We start from the raw sequence: 20,090 nt of genomic DNA on the forward strand, positions 1-20,090 counted from the left end.
TTCACAGGCTCTGTCAGACTTAAAATTTCAGCACACTCCACTCTTGAACTTAGAGCTATCAGATAATATCCACCTACAAGTTGAACTTTCATAGACGATGACAAAAATCAAAATGGGAGACATAGACACTTGAAGCACAAAATGATATGTGTAATTCATTGCTGATAATGTTACGTTTTTCTGGCCATTTACTGTTGTTGTAGCTGGAAATGGTAATAATAAGGGTTCTAATAGTTGCTGTAATACATTGTAGGAGGCAGGAGCACTTTAGAATAACAGGCAGCCCAGACCTCCACCCTGCACAGTCCATCCATCACCCTAAAGAGCTCCTGCTTCCTGGAGTTTGCTTGCATTGCCATTTGTTTATAAGATGGTAATGTGTAGTACAGCTTACATAAGCTATACAGAGTAATATTACAGTATATTTGCAATAGATAAAGAAGCTAAAACTGTGATAATTCCTAGAATATATTCACATTTTCTAGTCTTTAACAATAATTGCATGCAGATTATGAACATTTAAACATAGTTACTGTCTTTTTTAGTTAGGGGTGGGAATCGCAGGGTAAATCATGATACACGATACATGGCCTATGAGTATGACAATATCACGTCATATAATGATACATCACGACATCTGATTAATTTCTTCTTAGGCCAATTAATTCCCGTTCACGTTACCCCCATTCATGTCGTAAGCACCTCTGCTGTTTAGAGCGCCATATATTTGTCAATTAAAATATCCATATTTGGCGATAACCTAACACTAATTATATTGCACGAGTCAGAACAACGATATATTGCCGCATCAATAGTTTGTCCCACCCCTATTTTTAGGTAATCTTTTCCTTGATACTTCCCATCATGTTTCCTTATTATACATTTCCCTGCAACAGCTCAAGGAAACACTGTCTGGGGAGACCAAAAAAAAAGTATTTTAATGCCTTTATTGAGAGAGAGAGAGAGGACAGTGGAACGTGTCGAAAACAAGGGAAGAGAGAGTGGGACAATGCGCGGCAAAGGGCCGATGGTGGGAGTGGAACCCGGGCCGCTGGATCAAGGACTGTAGCCCCTCTGTATATGGGACATGCAATTTACCTGCATTTTTTGGCACCCCAAAAAATTGGGTTTTTGTACTCTGTAAAATAAACACTCGACGGACACGGCCATAACTCTGTAAAATACACACTTGACGAACACAGACTACAGAGATGAGTTGAATGCTCACCTCTTTGTGTGTACCTTGAAAAGTCTACTGTTTGACTCATTTGGTTTCCAGACAGTAGGAGTAGATTTGATACAAATCATATGACATAAAGTTAAAAGTTACACCTTGAATTATCAAAGTGAAACATAAAAAGGTTTATTTTTCTTTCTTTTTCGTCAAAGCTCATCTAATTCATTGTAAGTATGATTCACTGCTACAGAGCCAGACAATGAGACACTTTATTAGTATTTGCTCTCTGTGGGCAGATAAACAAAATACTGATAAGTCTATGATGTCTAGAACTGGCTGATCTGCAAATATGATGAAACAGTTCCTGCTTCTAATAGCCTGTAGCTCTCATCAGGTATGTATTCTGCTTATAGGAAAATACACAGCATTCACAGCTGGCATAAATATTTACTCAACACATTAACAGATGAGCTGCAGGCCTCCATCACAGATTCTTTTCATAAACATAAAGAGAGTCCTGGTTGTTGCTCTGACACGGGGTTGTTCTGGGAAACTTGCTGTCTGATAACCTACAGTTCATACCGCCGTCTGGTACAGAGCTCACCACATGTAAATCAGCCTCGGAGCTCTTCTTCACGTCTGGATTTTTTGTGTTCAGCAGGGACACAAATGTGGGATTTCAGTTTTGTTCCACGTGAATCATAATTAAGGTGAAATCTGCGTCAAAGGAATTCACGCTGAGGTGAGCATGATGACGAAGTGAGAGCTGGTCTGAAGAAGTCAAAACGGCTCCATTCTGATTTACATTGACTCTGTTCACACTGTGAAACGACACATCAGAGAGTGAAAGCAAAAAAGGGAAGAGGTATGTAACATGAAAGCTAGCGGTCTGCCTATCAAATTTCCCTTAAACACAATGCTCACTGTATACAGTTAAGCAAGAGGCAGCTTGTTCTCAATCTCTCAGGGGCAATTACCATCTGCATCATATGCGTTTCGTCACTGTCTGGTGCTTCTCCCCACCCCTGAAGGCCACTTCCTCCCTGCACGCGTACAAAAAAGCCAAACCTCCCTCCTCCTACGCGTGTCTTCCCCTTTTTTGTACTTCGTCTCATCCCTTGCTGACATTTTCACTGTGGCTGTCAACGGCAAGTCATCTCAACCACGCCGCTAATATCAGACAGAGCACAGAGAGCACAACAGTTGAATCTGTGGTTATAGTATTAGCTGCTCATAGTCTGTCTTCAGAGTACCATGTGGGACCGTTGTGGCTTGGCTGTGCGTCAGCAGCTCTGAAGAGTCTCCTCTGAAGCTCATCCTAGGACCATCCTGGACTGAACTCTGCTTAACCTGAAACAGCTCTGGAATGTGTCTGAAAGTCTTCACCCACTGGACAGCTTACTTTTACAACCAAGACACACTTTTTTAAATCTAAAACAACAGGTGAGGTTACTATTATTTACACTTCTGAATGTAACACTCTAAAAGTAACAAAGTAAAAAGTTAAAATGTGATGCACTCTTTTCTTTTTAAACGCTTTGCAGGCAGCGTGTTAAAGGTATTCATTTACTTTGAAATCTCACTTTCTTTGCTAGTTTAGTTTTCGTCTCCGGTGAACCCTTGTCGAGGGAAATACAGCATGCTTGAGGCGGTGTGAGTCAGCGTTGCAAAAAATAATTAGGTTTGAAATGTTGATTCTCTGCAGAGTTGAAAGTTTTATGTTGCTCTCCCAGCGGTGGTCACTACAACAGGTTGATGATAGAAGCAGGGAACCGCTCGGCATCGAGAAATGACAGAAATTCCCAGGAATGTTCTGTTGAAGTGGACTTAAATACCTATGAATTACTGCTTTGGTATTAGGGAGGCGAACTATGAAGCATATTTTTCCACTTTGCCTGGAAGATTAGATTTGTTGTGCACATGTTCCCCCCTCTGAGAGAAGATGACGTTTTGCTCTTTTACTGCCTCACTGGTGACACGACTGTGTTATAGCAACCAGGCTTAGCTCAGTTTATTATATTAACAAACACATAGTTGGCTCGTGTGGATGAAATGATGGATTGGAGCATGGATGGGCTGTGTAAAGTAGGCATTATGTAAAAGAGAAACAATGCTCGCAGAAAGAGGAAAACTCGCAGACTTAAAGGAAACTGAGCAGCCCCCACATTGATTGTAAAAAGTGAGTGACAGAACAAACTCTCATTATTACTAAGAGGGGAATACCTTTTTATGGTTGATCACTGAAGCCAGACTGGTGACTAACAACAACCTCTGAATGATTTAAGAAAAAGGTTTCAAATGTATGAGAAAAACTTCCCAAAATCAGTCAGTGTGATTTCCAACCCATTAATAACCCATTAAATCAAACCCATTTCCACTCACAATCAAAGACGCACGCACGAGCACAGGCACACATTACCATTTTCTAAAGATGCTCTGCTTCTAAATGGCTCCTCCATTATTGAGTTTGGATGGGACAGCCTATCTCTGCCCAGCAGTTAATGGCATTAGATGCTTCCTGAGCCTATAAACACACACAAGAGCCAGGCCTCAGCGGGAGAGCAAAATGCAGAGCCAAAAAAAAAAAACCCTGCGAGATACAGAGAAATAGGCAGGAATATAGGGAGCACATGGTTAAATTCCTGGTGCTATATCTCAAGGAGAAAGAGGTTATTGACAAGATAAAATGTACGTGCAAAAATTATATATATCTTGTCATTTTAAGTAAAAAATTCCAGCCGTATGTTGTAATGAATCAATAAATTCATACAGAGCATTGCTGTGACATTACTAATAAACATTTAACCCCCTACTGCTTTGGATAAATGTTTGAGCCACCCAGTTCTTCTGCAGGCTGTAGCTTCAGACATTAAACTGGTCCATTTGTCCGTCTGGCAGGATCTGACTGTGGGTTAGTGTGTCCTAACAAAATCACAATTTCTTATTGTGCGAATTAATTGGACCTATTAGGCACTGATCACATAACATGTAAATAGACTTTCAACCATGCAGCGCAATCGGTTCACAAATTCATGGACAGTTTAACAAAAAGCAGCATTAGCATAAAATGATCCATTAGGGCTTCAGGGAGCAGAGGTCTATCCATCCAACTCATTTGATATAAGGCATTAAATCGTCGATGTTCCTAATCTCGTAAAGCCACAATATTTATGCAGGAAATGTCAGCATTTTCTCCCCGTACCGAGCAGTTGAGGTAATACAGAGGGACTTTTGGCAATCTCAATTTGAAGTGTTACCGTCAAAGAGCATGACTGAGCTTCTACCTTCTCTTAAATTTTCGGCTCAAACACCATGTACTCTGGAGCCAGTCTGCCTCTCTTAGGCTCACTGAACCATGAAATAGGCTGGGGGATACAAAATGTCCAAGCTGGAGATGAAGGTATCGTAGAGGTGAGCTTGTGCTGCCTGTGTGCTTTCACTTCTTAAAACTGACGCTCTGTTTTTTTTTGTGCTTGCAGATCTTTTTCTCACCAGTAAAGAGACGTAAAACAAAAGGAACAATGAACACCACAGTTACACCACAAGCGACAACCAAAAACTCAGCTGACTGTGTTAAAATCGGCGATAGCCCCATCAGTGACTTTCTCATGTCAGTTTACATCCTGGTTTTCATCTTCGGTTTGATCTTCAATTTGCTGACTCTCGGTCCCATCTGGCAGCAAGTGAAGCGAGGAAACGTCCTGGGAATCTTCCTGCTCAACCTCTCCATCTCGGACCTGCTTTATATTTTAACCATGCCTCTTTGGATCAATTATTACCTGAAGAATCACCACTGGGAGCTGGGCGTTCAATCCTGCAGCGTAGCTGGCTTCTTTTACTACTCCAACATGTACATTAGCATCCTCCTGCTCTGCTGTATCTCCGTGGATCGCTGCCTGGTGGTCACCTTCCCGCTCCGCTCCAAAACCCATCGTACATCCTGCTACGCCTGGGCGCAGTGTGCCACAGTGTATGCTCTAGTGACGGTGCTGCACATCATAGTACTCGTCAAGGATGGGCTCCAAGATGCCCATGATGACGATAACGACCGCTGTTACGAGACGTTCCCAATTAAGACACCTATTGCCTTATTTAACATGCTCAGAGTGGGCCTCGGCTTTGTGCTGCCACTGCTGATTTTGGCGGTAAGCTACTGGAGGGTCTTGGCAAAAGTAGGCCAAAGCCCTGGCCTGACTGCGCAAGCTAAAAGGAAAGTCCGCATGCTGTCCTTTGGCGTGATTGGGATCTTCTCAATGTGCTTCGCTCCATATCACATCCTCCTGTTCGCACGTTCGCTGGCCTTCTACAATAGCAGTGACGTACTATCTGACGGAAATTACTGCCAGTTTGAACAAAAAATTCACTTTTACTTCTCGTGCACGCTGGCACTGTCCAGTCTGAACTGCCTGGTGGACCCTGTGCTGTACGTGCTGGTCAGTAACGGAGTCCAGGAGGAGGCGAAACTGTTCTGGAGGAGGTATCGAAGTACACAGTCTAATGGCACTGTTCTAACTGCATACACCAGAGAAAAGGCTAATGCTAATTTAATATAAAAAGTAATGCATAACGTGTGGGCGAGCGTGCATGCATATATACTTACATGATTATACAGAATACTTCAGCTGTTTGAACTCATGTCTTCATTTGTACAGTTTCACAGTAAGTAGCAGGATTATTTACAATGCCTAATCAACCGTTTGTGTACTAGCAATCAGACGTCCTTGGAGGAAACCTCATAGCTGGATGTTTTCTGCCTAATATGGAGGACGTGGTTTAAATAACATGCATCTCAGAGCTCTGTAATTGGATTGTACTCCCAGGTTCTGCACCCCTAAGGGTGCTTCAGAGGCAGACACTTCTGGTTTGTGGCTGGACTCTGCAGGGGTTGAAGAGCTCTTGTGTTTTCCCTCCAATCTATACAAGAATATTGTCATTGTGATTGCATGACCCTAGTATAGCTAAAGGCTCATTAACAAGCATGCTATAGAAATTATTTACTAGCACGTCTGTGTGTCTTATGCGCCAGTGAAACTTGTTGCATGTAAATCCAAATAAACCAGTGATTTGAAAAGGAGCTTGTGTTTTATGTTTGGTTTGTTCATTTAGAAAATATGCGATGACCAATTTTCGTAGTTGCCATTAAAAACGAACAGCGTAACAGAAGGCTTTTGATAATGACAAGCTTAAACATTCAAGCACTATGCCATCACAATCGTACATAAAGGTAATCAGTACAGCAGAGTACGTCATGAGTCAAGTGGGAAAAGGCTGCAATCAAGGTAGACCTGTGTGATTGTGAGTGTGAGAGAGAGAGGGTTGAGAGCGACACACGGAGAGAATTTTATGTCTAGAGTTTTATTCAAAGTTGTGTTATGTGACGAAAAGTTAATAAATTTAAATCTGAACTACAGTAGACCGAGGCAGCAGACAGGTAAAGAAAGAAAGGAGGGAGGAAGTTAACCGTCAACGTTAAAGCTCTTATAGCTTTGTTTTATATTTTCTCCATTATTCATACAGCAGCTCTTTATAGGACACATTAATACATCCCCAGCTGAGCACTTGGCATATAAGCAGTATGAATCGTGACGCTGTCAAGGTTCGTACCAGCAGGTCTCTGTCTTTAAAAGCCTCTACTGCTGAGTCCTTGCTCTTTATACAGCAGACTGTCTCCTGAAAGCTAGTTCATACCCACTAAAGTGATTTGCCTAATATGCTTTAGTGGAAATGTAATTTCTGCCTTAAGTCTGTTCACTGGCCATGTTTCCTCCTGCCCGTAATGGGCGGATGTTGTAGGGAAAGAAATTTAGCGTGTCGTGAGTGAATATTTTACTCATATGAACTTTTTGCAGCTTTGCAGATATATTTAAATGCTTCCTTATCTTTTCATCAAAATATAATTTTTTTCAACAAATCCAATAAAAACACTAAAAAGTGATGAACGAAAGAGTTGATCCTACCCACAAGTGTATTCATAGCCTCATGAAGCTCACTCCCCACATGAGTAACATTTTCTTTCATTATTAAAAACACGGGCGCTGTAGTTTATTTTGAGTCACTTCCACATAAATCATCCTGCTGTCGGCCTTATTCATATCCTGCTGTCAGAAATATTTGATAAACGGCTGAGCCCCCCTACTTCCCAGTAGTTTTGTGAAGAAAAATAACATTAAACGTATGTTACGCTAACAGTTTCTAGTCTAGGAGTTACTGCATGTGTCCAACTGATTCAGTGAAATACGACAAGTTTGTTCAAAGCTTAACCCAAAAGGCAACCGGACTTGGTTGAAGACGTTTCACCTCTCATCCGAAAGGCTTGTTCATTTCTAAACTGACTGGCGGACACAGCTGGAAATATAAGCCTCTGTAGGTCATTAGCATGCTAATAGATGTGTAATCAAGGCCGAGTCGTTAACATGAAAAATAAGCTTGTGTAAATCAGCTCACTATGGGCCGCGTTACTTCTGTTGTCGATAAGAAACAAGGGGAAATGGATGATGTCTGTGGTGACTATCACAGGCTGCTAATTCTAGCAATGAGGATGCTAATGAGGTGGAAACACAGTGATGCGACACATGGAGGATAATATAGACAATAAGGAAGGTGAAGAAGAGGGCTGTATGAACGAGCTGCATTAGTACTGTAAGTTAGCATCATTAGCCGAGAGTTAGCTACTTGTATAACTTGGGCTAATGCTAGCTACAGCTGGAAGGCAGATGCTAGCTAGCTGGCAGTAGCTGTGTTGCTGTTTATATGTACGTTAGATGTATTTGCTTTACCATATTTACCTTTTTCTTCAGTCTTCTTGCTCACAGATGATGAACCACAAATGCTTTCTGTGGTGGCTTTGGATTGTTTTTGATATGTTATGTTCAATAGTTAAGTATGGAATTAATTGTGCTTGCATTGTACATTTCAGTAATGCGCATTTCAATTGCTCACCTGCTAATACTATCCAGCTCCCCCCATCACAGTTCCCTGTAGCTGCCTCCCAGCTGAAAATAGTCCCAATAACAAACACAAGGTTTACTTCTTCTGAGTGACTTTAGCAAAAGTCTTACCTTAAGATTTGCCTTCAATGGGAAGGAATGCAGCACAGACAGTTAAAGGAAGTTGGAAAGTACTGAAATGTAGAGATGGGAGGTTCGACTCTTTTTACAAACTCGAGTTTGTATGAGTCACTCACTAAAGAGAGTCGGGTTTTCGAGTCACTTGAGTCAGTTACCCAGGGCTTGAATCCCTCACAGGCCCAGGCGCCCACAGAGCATAAGCAGGAGACTTCAGTCGCCCGATCCAGTTTAGCACCCAGCTAACATTAATGGAGATAAAAATTTATTTGTGCAGCTCTTCTACACCATCTGATGTTTTTGGACCTTATTGATCAATTTCTGTCAGTAAAGCGAGTTATTTTGCTGGGTTTGTGGCGTTTGTTTTCCCCCCCTTGTGTGCGGGAAAAGTGCTTTTTGTGCCCTGCCGTGATTCGTGTAACTCGAGTCAGACCTTCAGGTCAGGGAGCGAGCTTCGGGCACCTGAAATTCGCAGTTTGCAGTGGTTAGTACGATCTGTTTAGGAAATCTGCTTCAGAAAGAGACGTTTGCATATGATATTAAAGATTCCCTAAAGGTTCCCCCCTCCGTCTATTTTTTCACTTTAATACTCTTACCAGCTAAAGCTTGAGGCAATTATAAAAAGCCAAACATGAAAAAGCCCATGTTTCCAAATGTTAAAATGCAGTCAAGAAATGAGCCCAACCTGCAGTCCATCATGTGGCATTAGGCCCAATATATTACAGATCCATTTTCTCCAGACTCAGCTTTTAATGAGCTAACTCAGGGAGTAGCCAGACTCCTGGAGAAATCAATACGGCTCTATTGATTAGCTGTTCCGACTCATAGCCTCATAACGCAGGGTTGGTCTGAATGCATTAGACAAGCTATTCTTAGACTGAAGTTATTTGAGAGCTGAGTGTTGTGACACATACGAAACAGCACTCTGAAGACTTCTTTTATAATGAGCAATCACTGCTAATCAGGTAAAAATAATCTACTAAACTGCTGATCACATGCTGCTCTCTGTTATTAAGTGTGTCTTTAATGAACCAGCAAAACTTAATAATCAAACTCAATTGTGCTAATGCATTTCTCAACCACAAACACAAAGTGCTTTATCGTCAGATTTGATGTTACATAAGCAAAACAGTAAGCAAGGTAATTAATTTTTACAGTGTATTAGTCAGGCTGCCACCATTAAATTCAATTACCTTATTTAATTATGTCATAAATGTTTGAAAGACATGTTTGTGAGTGTTCGTTTGTGTTTCTTCTACAGTATGTTCACCACTAAGCTGAACCTGGCCGTTATAAGCTTTGTAAAAGTGGCATAGCTTTTGTGGTGATTGCATGGCTGTACATGAAACATAATTGAAGATTTGCATGTGTATTTAATTCTGTTTTGCACCATATTCTCAAATGTCAAAGCTTTCCATCCGACATGAATCACAAACACCAAACCTTAACCATAAATCCTCCTGACCCACACACGCCCACAGACACACTGCATGGATGAAAACTAAAAAAACCTACATGTAGTTTTCATTAAGGACGTTAAGTAACGGTTAAAAGTCCAAAAAAACAAAAACAAAGACTCAAACGGTTTTAATGCACAGACAGGAACTAACAGGAAGTCAAATGTTACAGCTGCCTGAATAGCACAGCTGGTCTCCTTTTTGTCTCTCACTGCATATGCAGGTGTCTGTCTAAAACAGACGTAACCACAGTATCCTCCTTTTGTGTTTCTCGTTAACTAGCTCGTGTACAGGCAGAGAACCATGAAAAATGATTCAGTGTTATTTAACATTTAAAATACTTCCTCTTTTACGGAAACATTTTATTTGTGAATGAGAAGAAAGCACTCTGTATCTACACTGTTATGGAAACTGGAAATTTTCAGTCATGGTGGTATTTTTTATTGTTCAGTATTCTAAAAATAATTGACTTCAGGGGTTTTTTCAAAAACATCTATGTTTCATGTTTCCTCTTTCCCATTTCCACAGCACATAATACAGTGTAAGGTGGTTAAAGGGGAATCTGTCTGTTGGCCCAAAAGGACAAGCAAGTCTAAATCCTCACTGCAAAGTGTTTAGTTTGTGATTAAGATCTCCTCTTCTGTAGCTTTGAAGAAGGTTGAAAAGAAGTTTCAGTAGCTAACTGTAGTGATAAACAAGCTTCATATCATAGACTTGGTTTGGCAGACAAAATGCTTCTGCTTAACTAAAATTATCTTTTCAAAAGTTGTGTCTCAGTTTGGTGGCTGCATCCTTCAAAGGACATGGTCTACGGAGGATTTGTAGCCTGCGTAGACTACGAAGGCTGAACTGAAATGAGACGGTCTGGTCTACAGAGGATTTCCTGTTTGTGTCACTGGCTGTTCCCGCCCTTACCCTTGTGTCACCAAACGCGGCCTGGCAATCGCCTCGCAACAGGTAGCTAGCGGGCTATCATAACTAATGTCACATAACTTAACCTATTATTTTAAAGATAATTTGTTTCAAGGCCCCTTTCGTTACTTTTTCACATTTGTATCGCTAGCTATTCGATTGAAACCAAAGTTTGTACAAGGTGTTCTTAGTTTGGCGTTAAGACAAAAGCAATAAAGATGTCCACTTCTGTAGTTTTGTTCACTTACTGCACTGGTATGCAAGCTTCATATCATAGACTGAATTGAATATTTACAGACAAAATACAAATGCCCTGATAGAAACAACAAAAATTACGTTTTCTATGAAAAAAAAGGTTGGATTCAGTTTACAGGAGTTTTACAATCCCAAATGATTTTGAATCAGGTTCCATCTGGCATGCAAGGAAACTTAAATTAAGTTCTTCACTTTAATCTCAAACATGAGCGAACTACAAGATTGGAAAATAATGCAACATCACTCACACGATGCAATTTAGATTATTGTGTGTGTGCAAAAGGGAGCATACAATCTCAAGTGATGTCGTATGATCTCACGTGATCTCACAGGTAGGCAGGTCTAAACAAACTGACGATAATAGTAATTATTTGAAGTGAGAAAAAATGCAAATGCTGAATGTGTGGATGAGAAATGTTTAGGGAGATACGTTGAACTTGGGTTTATCTATTCTTCAGCAAGAACTTCAGGTGAGATATTAGCAGTTTTTAGCTGACCACCGGGCCAGCCCTACACATGGGTCTGTATGTGACTGACTGACTGAGTAAGTGAGTGAGTGACGGTACTTTCAGAGCCATAGAGAGTAGGCGGAATAGACGGGGCTGCTCGTCCGCTGTCCTCCGCAGCGAGCCTATCCAGGAGTACTTTCGGGTCTTTGTTTGAAAGGTTTCCGTGGGTTGGTCTTAACTGAAAGCGATATTATTTACATTAGAAACGGGACCTTAATTAACACACAACAAGTGATAAAGTGACTTTATCTATCAAATAACTTTGTAGAAAAGTTACAAATAAAGTCAAAAAAATTACAACAACGGCCCGGGAAACAAAAATAAAAGCATTGTGTACAAACGAGGGGAGTCAGACTTCCAGATCGGGCTTTTACTTTGAAAAAGCGTACCAGAAGTGTTGACCTACTTTACTCTCTATGCCTGTGACTTTTACTACAGGAAGAGATGTTAATATTGCTGTCAGAGATCAATAGGATTCACCACAATTCATTTTCACTGTGTATTATGGCTGAGAACCGTGCGAGGCTTGTGGTAAAATAGACGAATGTCACGCCAGCAGCGTGAAGACTCTCATCTAAAATGAACATGAACACGTCCCGCAGCCGTCACACACACGCCACGCTTCTAGTGTTGCCCACATAAAGCGCACGTTGAGCTGAAGCAGTCAGCCGCATACTCCAGTCTTGTTTTTTGTCAACAGTAGCATGTTAGCTAACGCTAGCTCTGGGACTAGAATGTTTACCTTTGCTTGCAAACACCTTTAGCTGCTCTGTCTCCTCCTCTCTGTCGGTGCAACGTAATCATCCAGATTTCAAGTCCTAAATATCAAACGTGTAATTATTGAAAAAACAGCCCCTTAGAGCTGTTCGGGAGGTTTAAGATTTGAGCCGTAAAACCCGTTGCAGATTATCCTGAGGGTCGAATTTGGTCGAACATTTTTTGAGCCTTGTATAGTCTGAGTCCGGCCTAAGATAGCTGAGATATGACACCACCACTCAACCTTACTGCCATTTTGTCCCAGTGGACACTTTTGGTACTGCAGCAAAAAATCCTGAAAGCCTGAAAAGCATTTTCCTCATAGTGTTGGGAAAATTCTTAGAGCCTGTATAGCCATCTTGAAGGTGAAAGTAAACTATATTATCAGAATGAAGAACTTATAATCTGTGTGAAAAACATATATCAAGTAGAATGTTTGAAATCAATGTCCTTTATGCGGAAAATGCTGGTCAGAAATAACCGTGTCACGAGTCAGATGTTTTCCAGACAAACAATAGCAGGTTTTTTTTACACATGTAAAAACCAGACAACACAGAAACTTGACATTTACCAACTTAAAAGTCAGTTTCGTTATTAAAAATAATCAGAGAATAGACGTGATATTAAAAAATGGGAGTGTGCGTCTGTGAGCCTGCAACAGGCGGGGCGTCCTTAGGGAACATAAGACCATGCTCTGTGAATGCCTATTCAGTCTCAAATGCCCGGGCTTAGATTCTGGTTGTATTGTGGGTCTGTTTGGTGACTCAATAAAACCTTGTTTCATCAGATCCTGCTTTTCCTCATCTCATTTTTGTATGACTTCAATCTGGAGAGGCCCAGGCCCCATCTGGCCCTTGGTCTGAGGCCTTTTCTGACACGACAATAGACCACCATTATAGTTGAGATGTCTGTAAAACATTTGACAGGAAGCAAATTGCAAATATAGACAATTGTCGCTCTTTATATAAGAAATTTTGAATCCATGGAGGTTTTATGTTAACACTTAGTCAACATGATGTCTTTAGTCATTGTGCTTGACATTGTGGCCTTTGAGGGAGGTCTAAACAGTTTACCTTCCTTATTAGAAACAAAACAAACCCTCGCAGACCCTCTTCTTAAAAAGCATCAGGCCAACAATCAAATTGAGGAGAGCTGATGTTGTCTCAAAGTTCACTAAGAGGTAAAAAGCACTGTGACATGTAGCTTCAGAGCAACACACGGCAAAGTAATCTGATTATTTAGAGCTGGCTGTTAGCATCAGCAGCAGCCTTTGCTGGGGAGCTGGGGCTTATTAGCTTCTACTAAAGCTACAATGAGTTCTTCTGTTTCTGCTAGTTGCCATCAAATTGAGTCTGTCCTGCACTGTGATACCTTAGTTATGTGTAATGCATTGTTTAAAGTGGGGAAATATAGCCTTTTAGCAGTAAAAGCAGTAGGACTGTGAATAACCAAGTGAACAGAATTAATGGTGCTTAAATGGCATATAAACCACATTAGTTCTCTGGTGCGTCCTTTAATAGTACACATGTTCAGAAATTGACGCGATACTCAGGCTCTGACAAACAAAGGAACCATTAATCACTCCTGACAGGAACAAAACGGCAGCACAGCGAGGCTTACGTGTGACTTTATTGTTCATGCTCTGAATTTTAAGTTGATCATTGTGCCAATCTGCTTTTTTTCCAGACAGAAGCAAAGCACTGAGACTTTTGTTCATCAGGTAACACCTTTGTGAATGTGGTATCGATTACATTTGACAAACGTAGGTCTGAAGTCTGCTGTATTGATCTTTTCCTTGCAGGTCAACATGAACTTATTTTTCCATCTGCACAGAAAACACAGAAAGTCAAGAAGTGCACATACAGTAAAACACATTAACAAAGCAGATAATATATGTTCCCACATAAATAACCAAACACAATTCAGGAGATATATAAAACAAGAGGGACATCTAAAAGCAGAGACAAAATCATCATCCTCTTTTGTCCTTAGCCAACATCTGGTGAGAAGAGTTCACGGCTCGGTCAGCTCCCTGAAGCCAAGTGTTCACTGTAAGCAGAGTAGCCAACCCCACTCTCAGCCTCTAACATGAGTCTGCTACAGAACCCCTCCTTAGAGGGTCTGTTTGTGCCCCTGCTGGCCTTTTTACAGCTGCAGCTTTGCCAGCAGCTCGGCCGTCCAAGAAAACATCCAAATGGATGACTTGATCTTTTTCATCATCACACTGGAACTACAGTCTGGTCTGGATCTGCTTCTTTGCCTGTTTGTCATGACTTTACGCAGCACTGCCTCTGGTGACACTATACAAAAGAGGAGTGAATATCTTGAAGTGGCAAAATGCCGGAAAAACATGCAGAGGTTTGGTTTGAATGGATGTAAAGCAGACATTAACATCAGAATCGGGGTGCAGGTGTTGTAGCTTGTGGGTGAGAACAGGGCTCTGCGTGCCAGCAGCTGTATCAGAGCAGGCACGGCTAGAAATCAGCTCCTGGAAGACGTTCTCTCCTCCACCCCCCTCTGCCGACAGGGACAGAGATAGCCCTTTAAGTGCATGCGCACCTTGCTGTGCAGGGAGGCGTATATGAAGGGATTATAACATGCAGAGCTCATGGCCACTAAATGACAGCAGACTTGTAAGACGTTAACGTAGCGCTTCCCAATGATGTGGAAGTCCGGATCCAGGTCCAGCAACAAGTTCAGCACCTACACACGGACATGGAGAAAGCATTTAATTCAATAAATCTGCAACTTGCAGGAGACACTTAGATGCTTTTGTAAAACACCATCATACTGAAACATAATCCCTCTGTTGTCATCTTCTATTAATAAGATGATGAAATCCTGATCTGTTTTTGTATGCCTCATTGCATCATGTTGGTGTTGTGGACAAAATCACCTGATGATGATGAAGACCTGCTGTGCCAAACGATGTATAAAATTGAATTATCTCATGGGTCGTTAAAGCTTCTCTATTTATATATATATTATACTTTATATCACTTTTGCTAGCAGATAACAGTAGATGCTAACTTGCAGGGGATTCACTAAGAATGGATTGCGTCCGCTGAAAGCACCATAAACAGTGCATTGTTTGCCCCCGCTTTCTGCTCTGTCTCAAGTTAATTGCACAGATGATATTCTGGTGCAAACACGCCCATAAAGTTTATCAGATTGTTGCAGTTTGCTCTTGTTTTGCACCTGATTGTGGAGAGAAGCTGTCTGCACCTCCACTCTCTGCTGTGCAGAGCTGCGCTCTCACGCATTAATTGAGCTTTGCACTCACGGAGCTTAAGTCCAACCACAGATCGATAATGAGAAGGGAGAGTAACGGTTTATTGTAAAGCCCGGACTCAACAGGTGTTTTACTAGTAATACTGTCTGCAACACACCCTTTAGCGAGCCCACGAGAGCAGCTCGTCCAGATACAATAATCCCCATCCTGCGTAACACCTTCAGACCGTCTCCACACATGGACACAATGGACAAAGTGTGGCCGTACGTACCAGGGTAAAGCGGACAGCCCTGGACTGATTGATCTCCTGATTATAACAATTTAAGTTAAAACATTATTTACGGACTGCATTTACGGACACTTATATTTATTGGGTGGAATTGTGTTCATGATCACTGGAAACTGCGAGCGTGACGGCCCGTATTGTACTGTGCCGCAGTTACCACAAACTCTCTGCAGATGGTGCGAGATGCTGTTATCGCTAGCGCTTGCAAATGAGAAGGTTTTTGCAATGAGGCTCATTTGCACAAACGCAAACAGCACCGAGCACAGTGCATCTAACCCTTTGCATGTGCTTTGAGTATTAGGTGGTGCCTTTTTGTCTCTGCGTAATCCTTTTGTGAATTAGGCCCATCATCTCCTTCCCAAACATAACTTCCAAATGAAGATCCTCCTCAAATTCCACAGTATGTTATATTAGGTGTAAGGGAGAGTATAATCCAGCTATTGAATCCAGTTTTATTTAAGCTTTGTATCTAACAATGCGTATCTAAGACTCACCTGCAGGGGGAGCCAGCACAGGGCGAAGGCCAGCACCGAGGCCACCAGCAAAGAGAAGGTCTTCTTCCTCCTTTGGCTCCACCGCTGCTGGCTATTGGACGGCTCTCCAGGAACCGAGTAGCGCTTCAGGCTAACGGTAATGGCGCAGTAGGATAAGCTGACCGACAGCAGAGGGATCATATAGGAGGCTATGAGAATGAAACAGGAGTAGAGAAGTCGCAGGTTGCCACTGTTTGGCCAGAACTCCTCGCACACAACGAGGTCCATGCCGCTGGGTCGCAGGTCCAGATAGCGCGTGTAGAGAGACGGAGGCGCAGCCAGGGCCAGAGATAAAAGCCAGACGCCCACAGTCACTGCACCACAACCCCACACAGAGATCCTCCTCCTGATTGGATGAGCTGAGAAAGGAAAGGAAATACAGGTTAAAGCGTTTTTTTTCACACACTTAATGATCAAAAAAACGATATAAAGTTCCTTACCCACAACGATGTAGCGGTCCACAGCAATAGCAGTGAGTGAGAGCACTGATGCGAACACCGTGGCACATTGCAGCAAGGGGACCAGGTGGCACAGGGCTCTCCCAAAAGACCAGCCGTGGCTGCTGAAGGCATACGACACGGTAAGGGGAACACAGCTCAAACACATCAGCAGGTCTCCAGCTGCCAAGTTCCCGATGAAAAAGTTGGTGGCGTTGTGGAGTTTCTTGTCGGCCAAAATGCAAGCCAACAGGAAGGAGTTCCCAACACCGGCCACGACCACTATGAGGCAGTAGAGAGGCAGGAAGAGAGGTTTGAACCGCAGCAAAAGCTCCATGCCGACAAACATGTCCAGGGGGTCGCTGTGGTTCAGTCCTTGGCTTTGGCTGCCTTCTAGTCTCTCCTGTCCTCTCTCATGGCTGGTGTTATCCATCACACTGTAGTCCCCATTCATGACGATGTCCATGTCTCTGGAGGTCAACCTTCAAAGAACGGAGAGATTGATCATCAATAAATCAGTACGACAGGAATCTGAAGTAAGTAATCAACCTCACATTAAGGACTCTTTTGGAGTCACATAGAGAATCAGGATGTGAAGTCTGCACTTGATCTTGGTCACTGACACTACCTTAGATTTCAGTAACATCAGGGCCAAGAATACACACTCACAATTACATCATTTTACCATGAACAGGACAACCAAGTGAAAGTGCAATAGGTGAAAATGGGCAAGAACAATTCAATGGCACGAGTGGTTTCTATCTCCTACAAAAGCCCCATACTCTGGCCACTTTCAAGGATGTTACCAAAGTGTATAATGTTGCCATTGAGTCATGTAGTCAATGGTGGTAAACAACCTGAGCTAATTTTTTACCTTAATTTGTTTACTACTTGGTTAATTTTGGCACCTTTTGGAATATGCAGAATGAGCTACTAGCAGTTGATGTTTGCGCTGTAGCGTGGATGAATGGAGGCTTTGCAGTGGACTTAAAAGATAATGACATCATCAGGAGAGTAAGAGAAAGACAATTATAACTTTAAAAGCAGGATTGTTTTCACTAAAATTTTAAGAGTTTATTTTACACTATAAACTGTAGTGTCGGGGTGCTGGTTTAGCTCGGTAGAGCAGGCGTCCCATATACAGAGTCCTCGATGCAGCCGCTGCACTTTCTGCAGGTTCGACACCCTCGGCCCTTCGCTGCATGTCATCCCCCAATCTCCTCTCCCAATATTTCCTGTCTCTCTTCAGCTGTCTTATCAATAAAGGTAAAATAGCCCCCAAAAAAAATCATCTTAAAAAAACAAACAGCATGGTGTTTGGCCCTGTGCCCTGCAGCTGTTGTTTGACTCACTACAGTGGATGAATATGTCAGCAAGCTATGATCCAAAACTCATCCTGCTGCTTAATCTTATCACAACTTCAGTATTTCATCCTTTAGTTCAAAGTAGAGAGGCATTCAGAAAAGAGACGTCTGTATGCGAGGATTATCTTCAAAGCTTCAAAGGGTTTCATAGAGTCATATTCATTCAATTATCTTTATGCTACTGCAGGGATCCAAGATGAATCCCACCTGGAGAATCTTTCTGAAACGATCCTGGGAAGAGGTGATTTATATTTAAAGGCAAGTTTTTAGCTGTGAAGGAAATTGGAGAATATTACACCTCAGAACCAGATTCAGGTTAATGGATACTTGAGAAAGTTACAGCGACATGTCCAGAGAGTCCCAATAGACGGAAGATGTTTGAGTGCCAACGCCTTGCAATATAGAACATATTGGAACATCATGTTCTCTGCTGCCTTCAAATAGCTGTGAAATCCCATCTGGCCTGTGCTGCCACATCAGCCTGTAGTTACTAGACAGGAGCCCAGAGGTATGAAATATGAAGAGGAACATTTGACATCACCTTTAATGTTAAGGGCCACTCTAAAACTTGAACTGATGCCGTCTTTATTTATTTAATTGTCAAGAATTTGAAGTGTTTGCACAGTTTTCCCAAAAACTTTAAGTGATGCAGATTTGTTGTTCTGTACTTTTTTGTGGCGTAACAAAGCACATGGTCCTGCTTCTCAAGAGACCGGAACTGATTTGAATGAAATATTTGAAGAAAAATCAGACACATATAAAAACTGTTATTATGCCCCTGAGCATAATTAAAAACAAACCAAAATGTCAGCTGTGAAAAATGCCTGTCTTTACAGGTAATACAGATAATACACTACTGAATAGTACAATTTCAATACTTCATCATTCGCAATAATGCAGAGTTTAACAACTCCAACTCCCAGAATTAAAAGCTCTCCGACCAAGACTCATCTGAGCTGTGTGATGAAAACTAGCTGAAAGAAATGTCATCTCTGCTTTGTTCAGATGACACTCCATCAGCCCGTATAGATGCACAGCCATTGTTGTGGGCGACAATAAAACCACAACAACATATTGAGAAACACAGATAACAGAAATCGTATATGAGGTGTGAGACAACCCAGTGTGTTTCAGAAGCTAATAGAAGACATTATAAGAAATAAAAGTGCAGTCCTTTTTCTGTTTCTTTAGCTTTTATTTACCAGGTGCGTCACACTGTCTGTTCTCCATCACTGTGTGGCCTTTTGGCTTGGGCAGTTAATAATGAAAACACTGAAATGCCTTTGAGTAAATCACTGCCAGCCCTTCAAAAGATTTTCTGATGTGTGTGAATCTTTTGTTAATGTCAACTTCTCTCTTTTTTCCATTTTGAATCAAGAAAATCCTGACCTTTATCTGAAGATCAGTGTTTCCCATATACAGAATTTCTGTATTTTTTTCTTTGAAAGATCTGTGTGGAAATGCATTTTTAAGTATATTGAGTAAGAAGTCTATCAGGATTTAGCAAGTTGTATTGATTACAGAGTGACCACAGGGAAACTCCAAACCTCTGATGTTTGGTAAGTACCTCCAACGAGAGCCTTTCAAATAGTTTGGTACTTTCTGGATATGCTCAGCAAAAGGCCTGATTTCTATTGACTGGTACGACTCATTTCAATTCAACCTGCTCTCGATACTGAGCACTTTTTATTTCTTCATTTTCAACTGCAGATCCTTTACTGTTGGTGAAATGCATACCTTATTTTCACAGCAATGCCTCATGAAACTGTCATGACATAATCTAAAATGCAACTCAGACACAGACACGACAAAGAAAAGAGTGCCATCTTAAAAATCGGGGTCAACAGGAAAAATTGCGGTCCCCTATTTACAGCATGTCCTGTTTGAGTGGAGTGACTGTTTTCGTGGTTGAACATCTGTGCTCCATCAGTAGTCTGTTGGTTTTTACTCCACCTTGTGGGACCAGCTCAGCTCACTCTGCACCTCAATTGAGTTAGTAAAAAGTACTTGGTACAAATCACGTTTGCCAGTGGAAAACCACAAAAAAACATTCAAAGTGAGTCGAGTGTAGTTTAGTCAAATTGAAGTAAAAACTGTGTTTTTATTTA

General features: G+C 41.6%; 2 protein-coding genes across 2 annotated transcripts; one reads left to right on the forward strand and one right to left on the reverse strand.

The window, feature by feature from the left end:
• Positions 1-2,277: 2,277 nt before the first annotated feature.
• On the forward strand, positions 2,278-6,246 carry gpr184 (G protein-coupled receptor 184). The gene is made up of 2 exons (XM_069668083.1): positions 2,278-2,620; positions 4,657-6,246. Exon 2 carries the CDS (start codon positions 4,699-4,701, stop codon positions 5,728-5,730), a length of 1,032 nt encoding a protein of 343 aa, XP_069524184.1. The 5' UTR covers positions 2,278-2,620; positions 4,657-4,698; the 3' UTR covers positions 5,731-6,246.
• An 8,365-nt stretch (positions 6,247-14,611) lies between these two features.
• On the reverse strand, positions 14,612-17,084 carry LOC138597487 (prolactin-releasing peptide receptor). Its single transcript, XM_069669090.1, has 3 exons — positions 16,622-17,084; positions 16,143-16,540; positions 14,612-14,833 (listed from the first exon to the last, which is right to left on the reverse strand). Exons 1-3 carry the CDS (start codon positions 17,082-17,084, stop codon positions 14,612-14,614), a joined length of 1,083 nt encoding a protein of 360 aa, XP_069525191.1.
• Positions 17,085-20,090: the final 3,006 nt, after the last annotated feature.

Source organism: Semicossyphus pulcher, unplaced genomic scaffold (genome assembly GCF_022749685.1).
Source record: "Semicossyphus pulcher isolate SPU_LCO1_2020_fin unplaced genomic scaffold, fSemPul1.0.p SCAF_19, whole genome shotgun sequence".
NCBI lineage: Eukaryota > Metazoa > Chordata > Actinopteri > Labriformes > Labridae > Semicossyphus > Semicossyphus pulcher.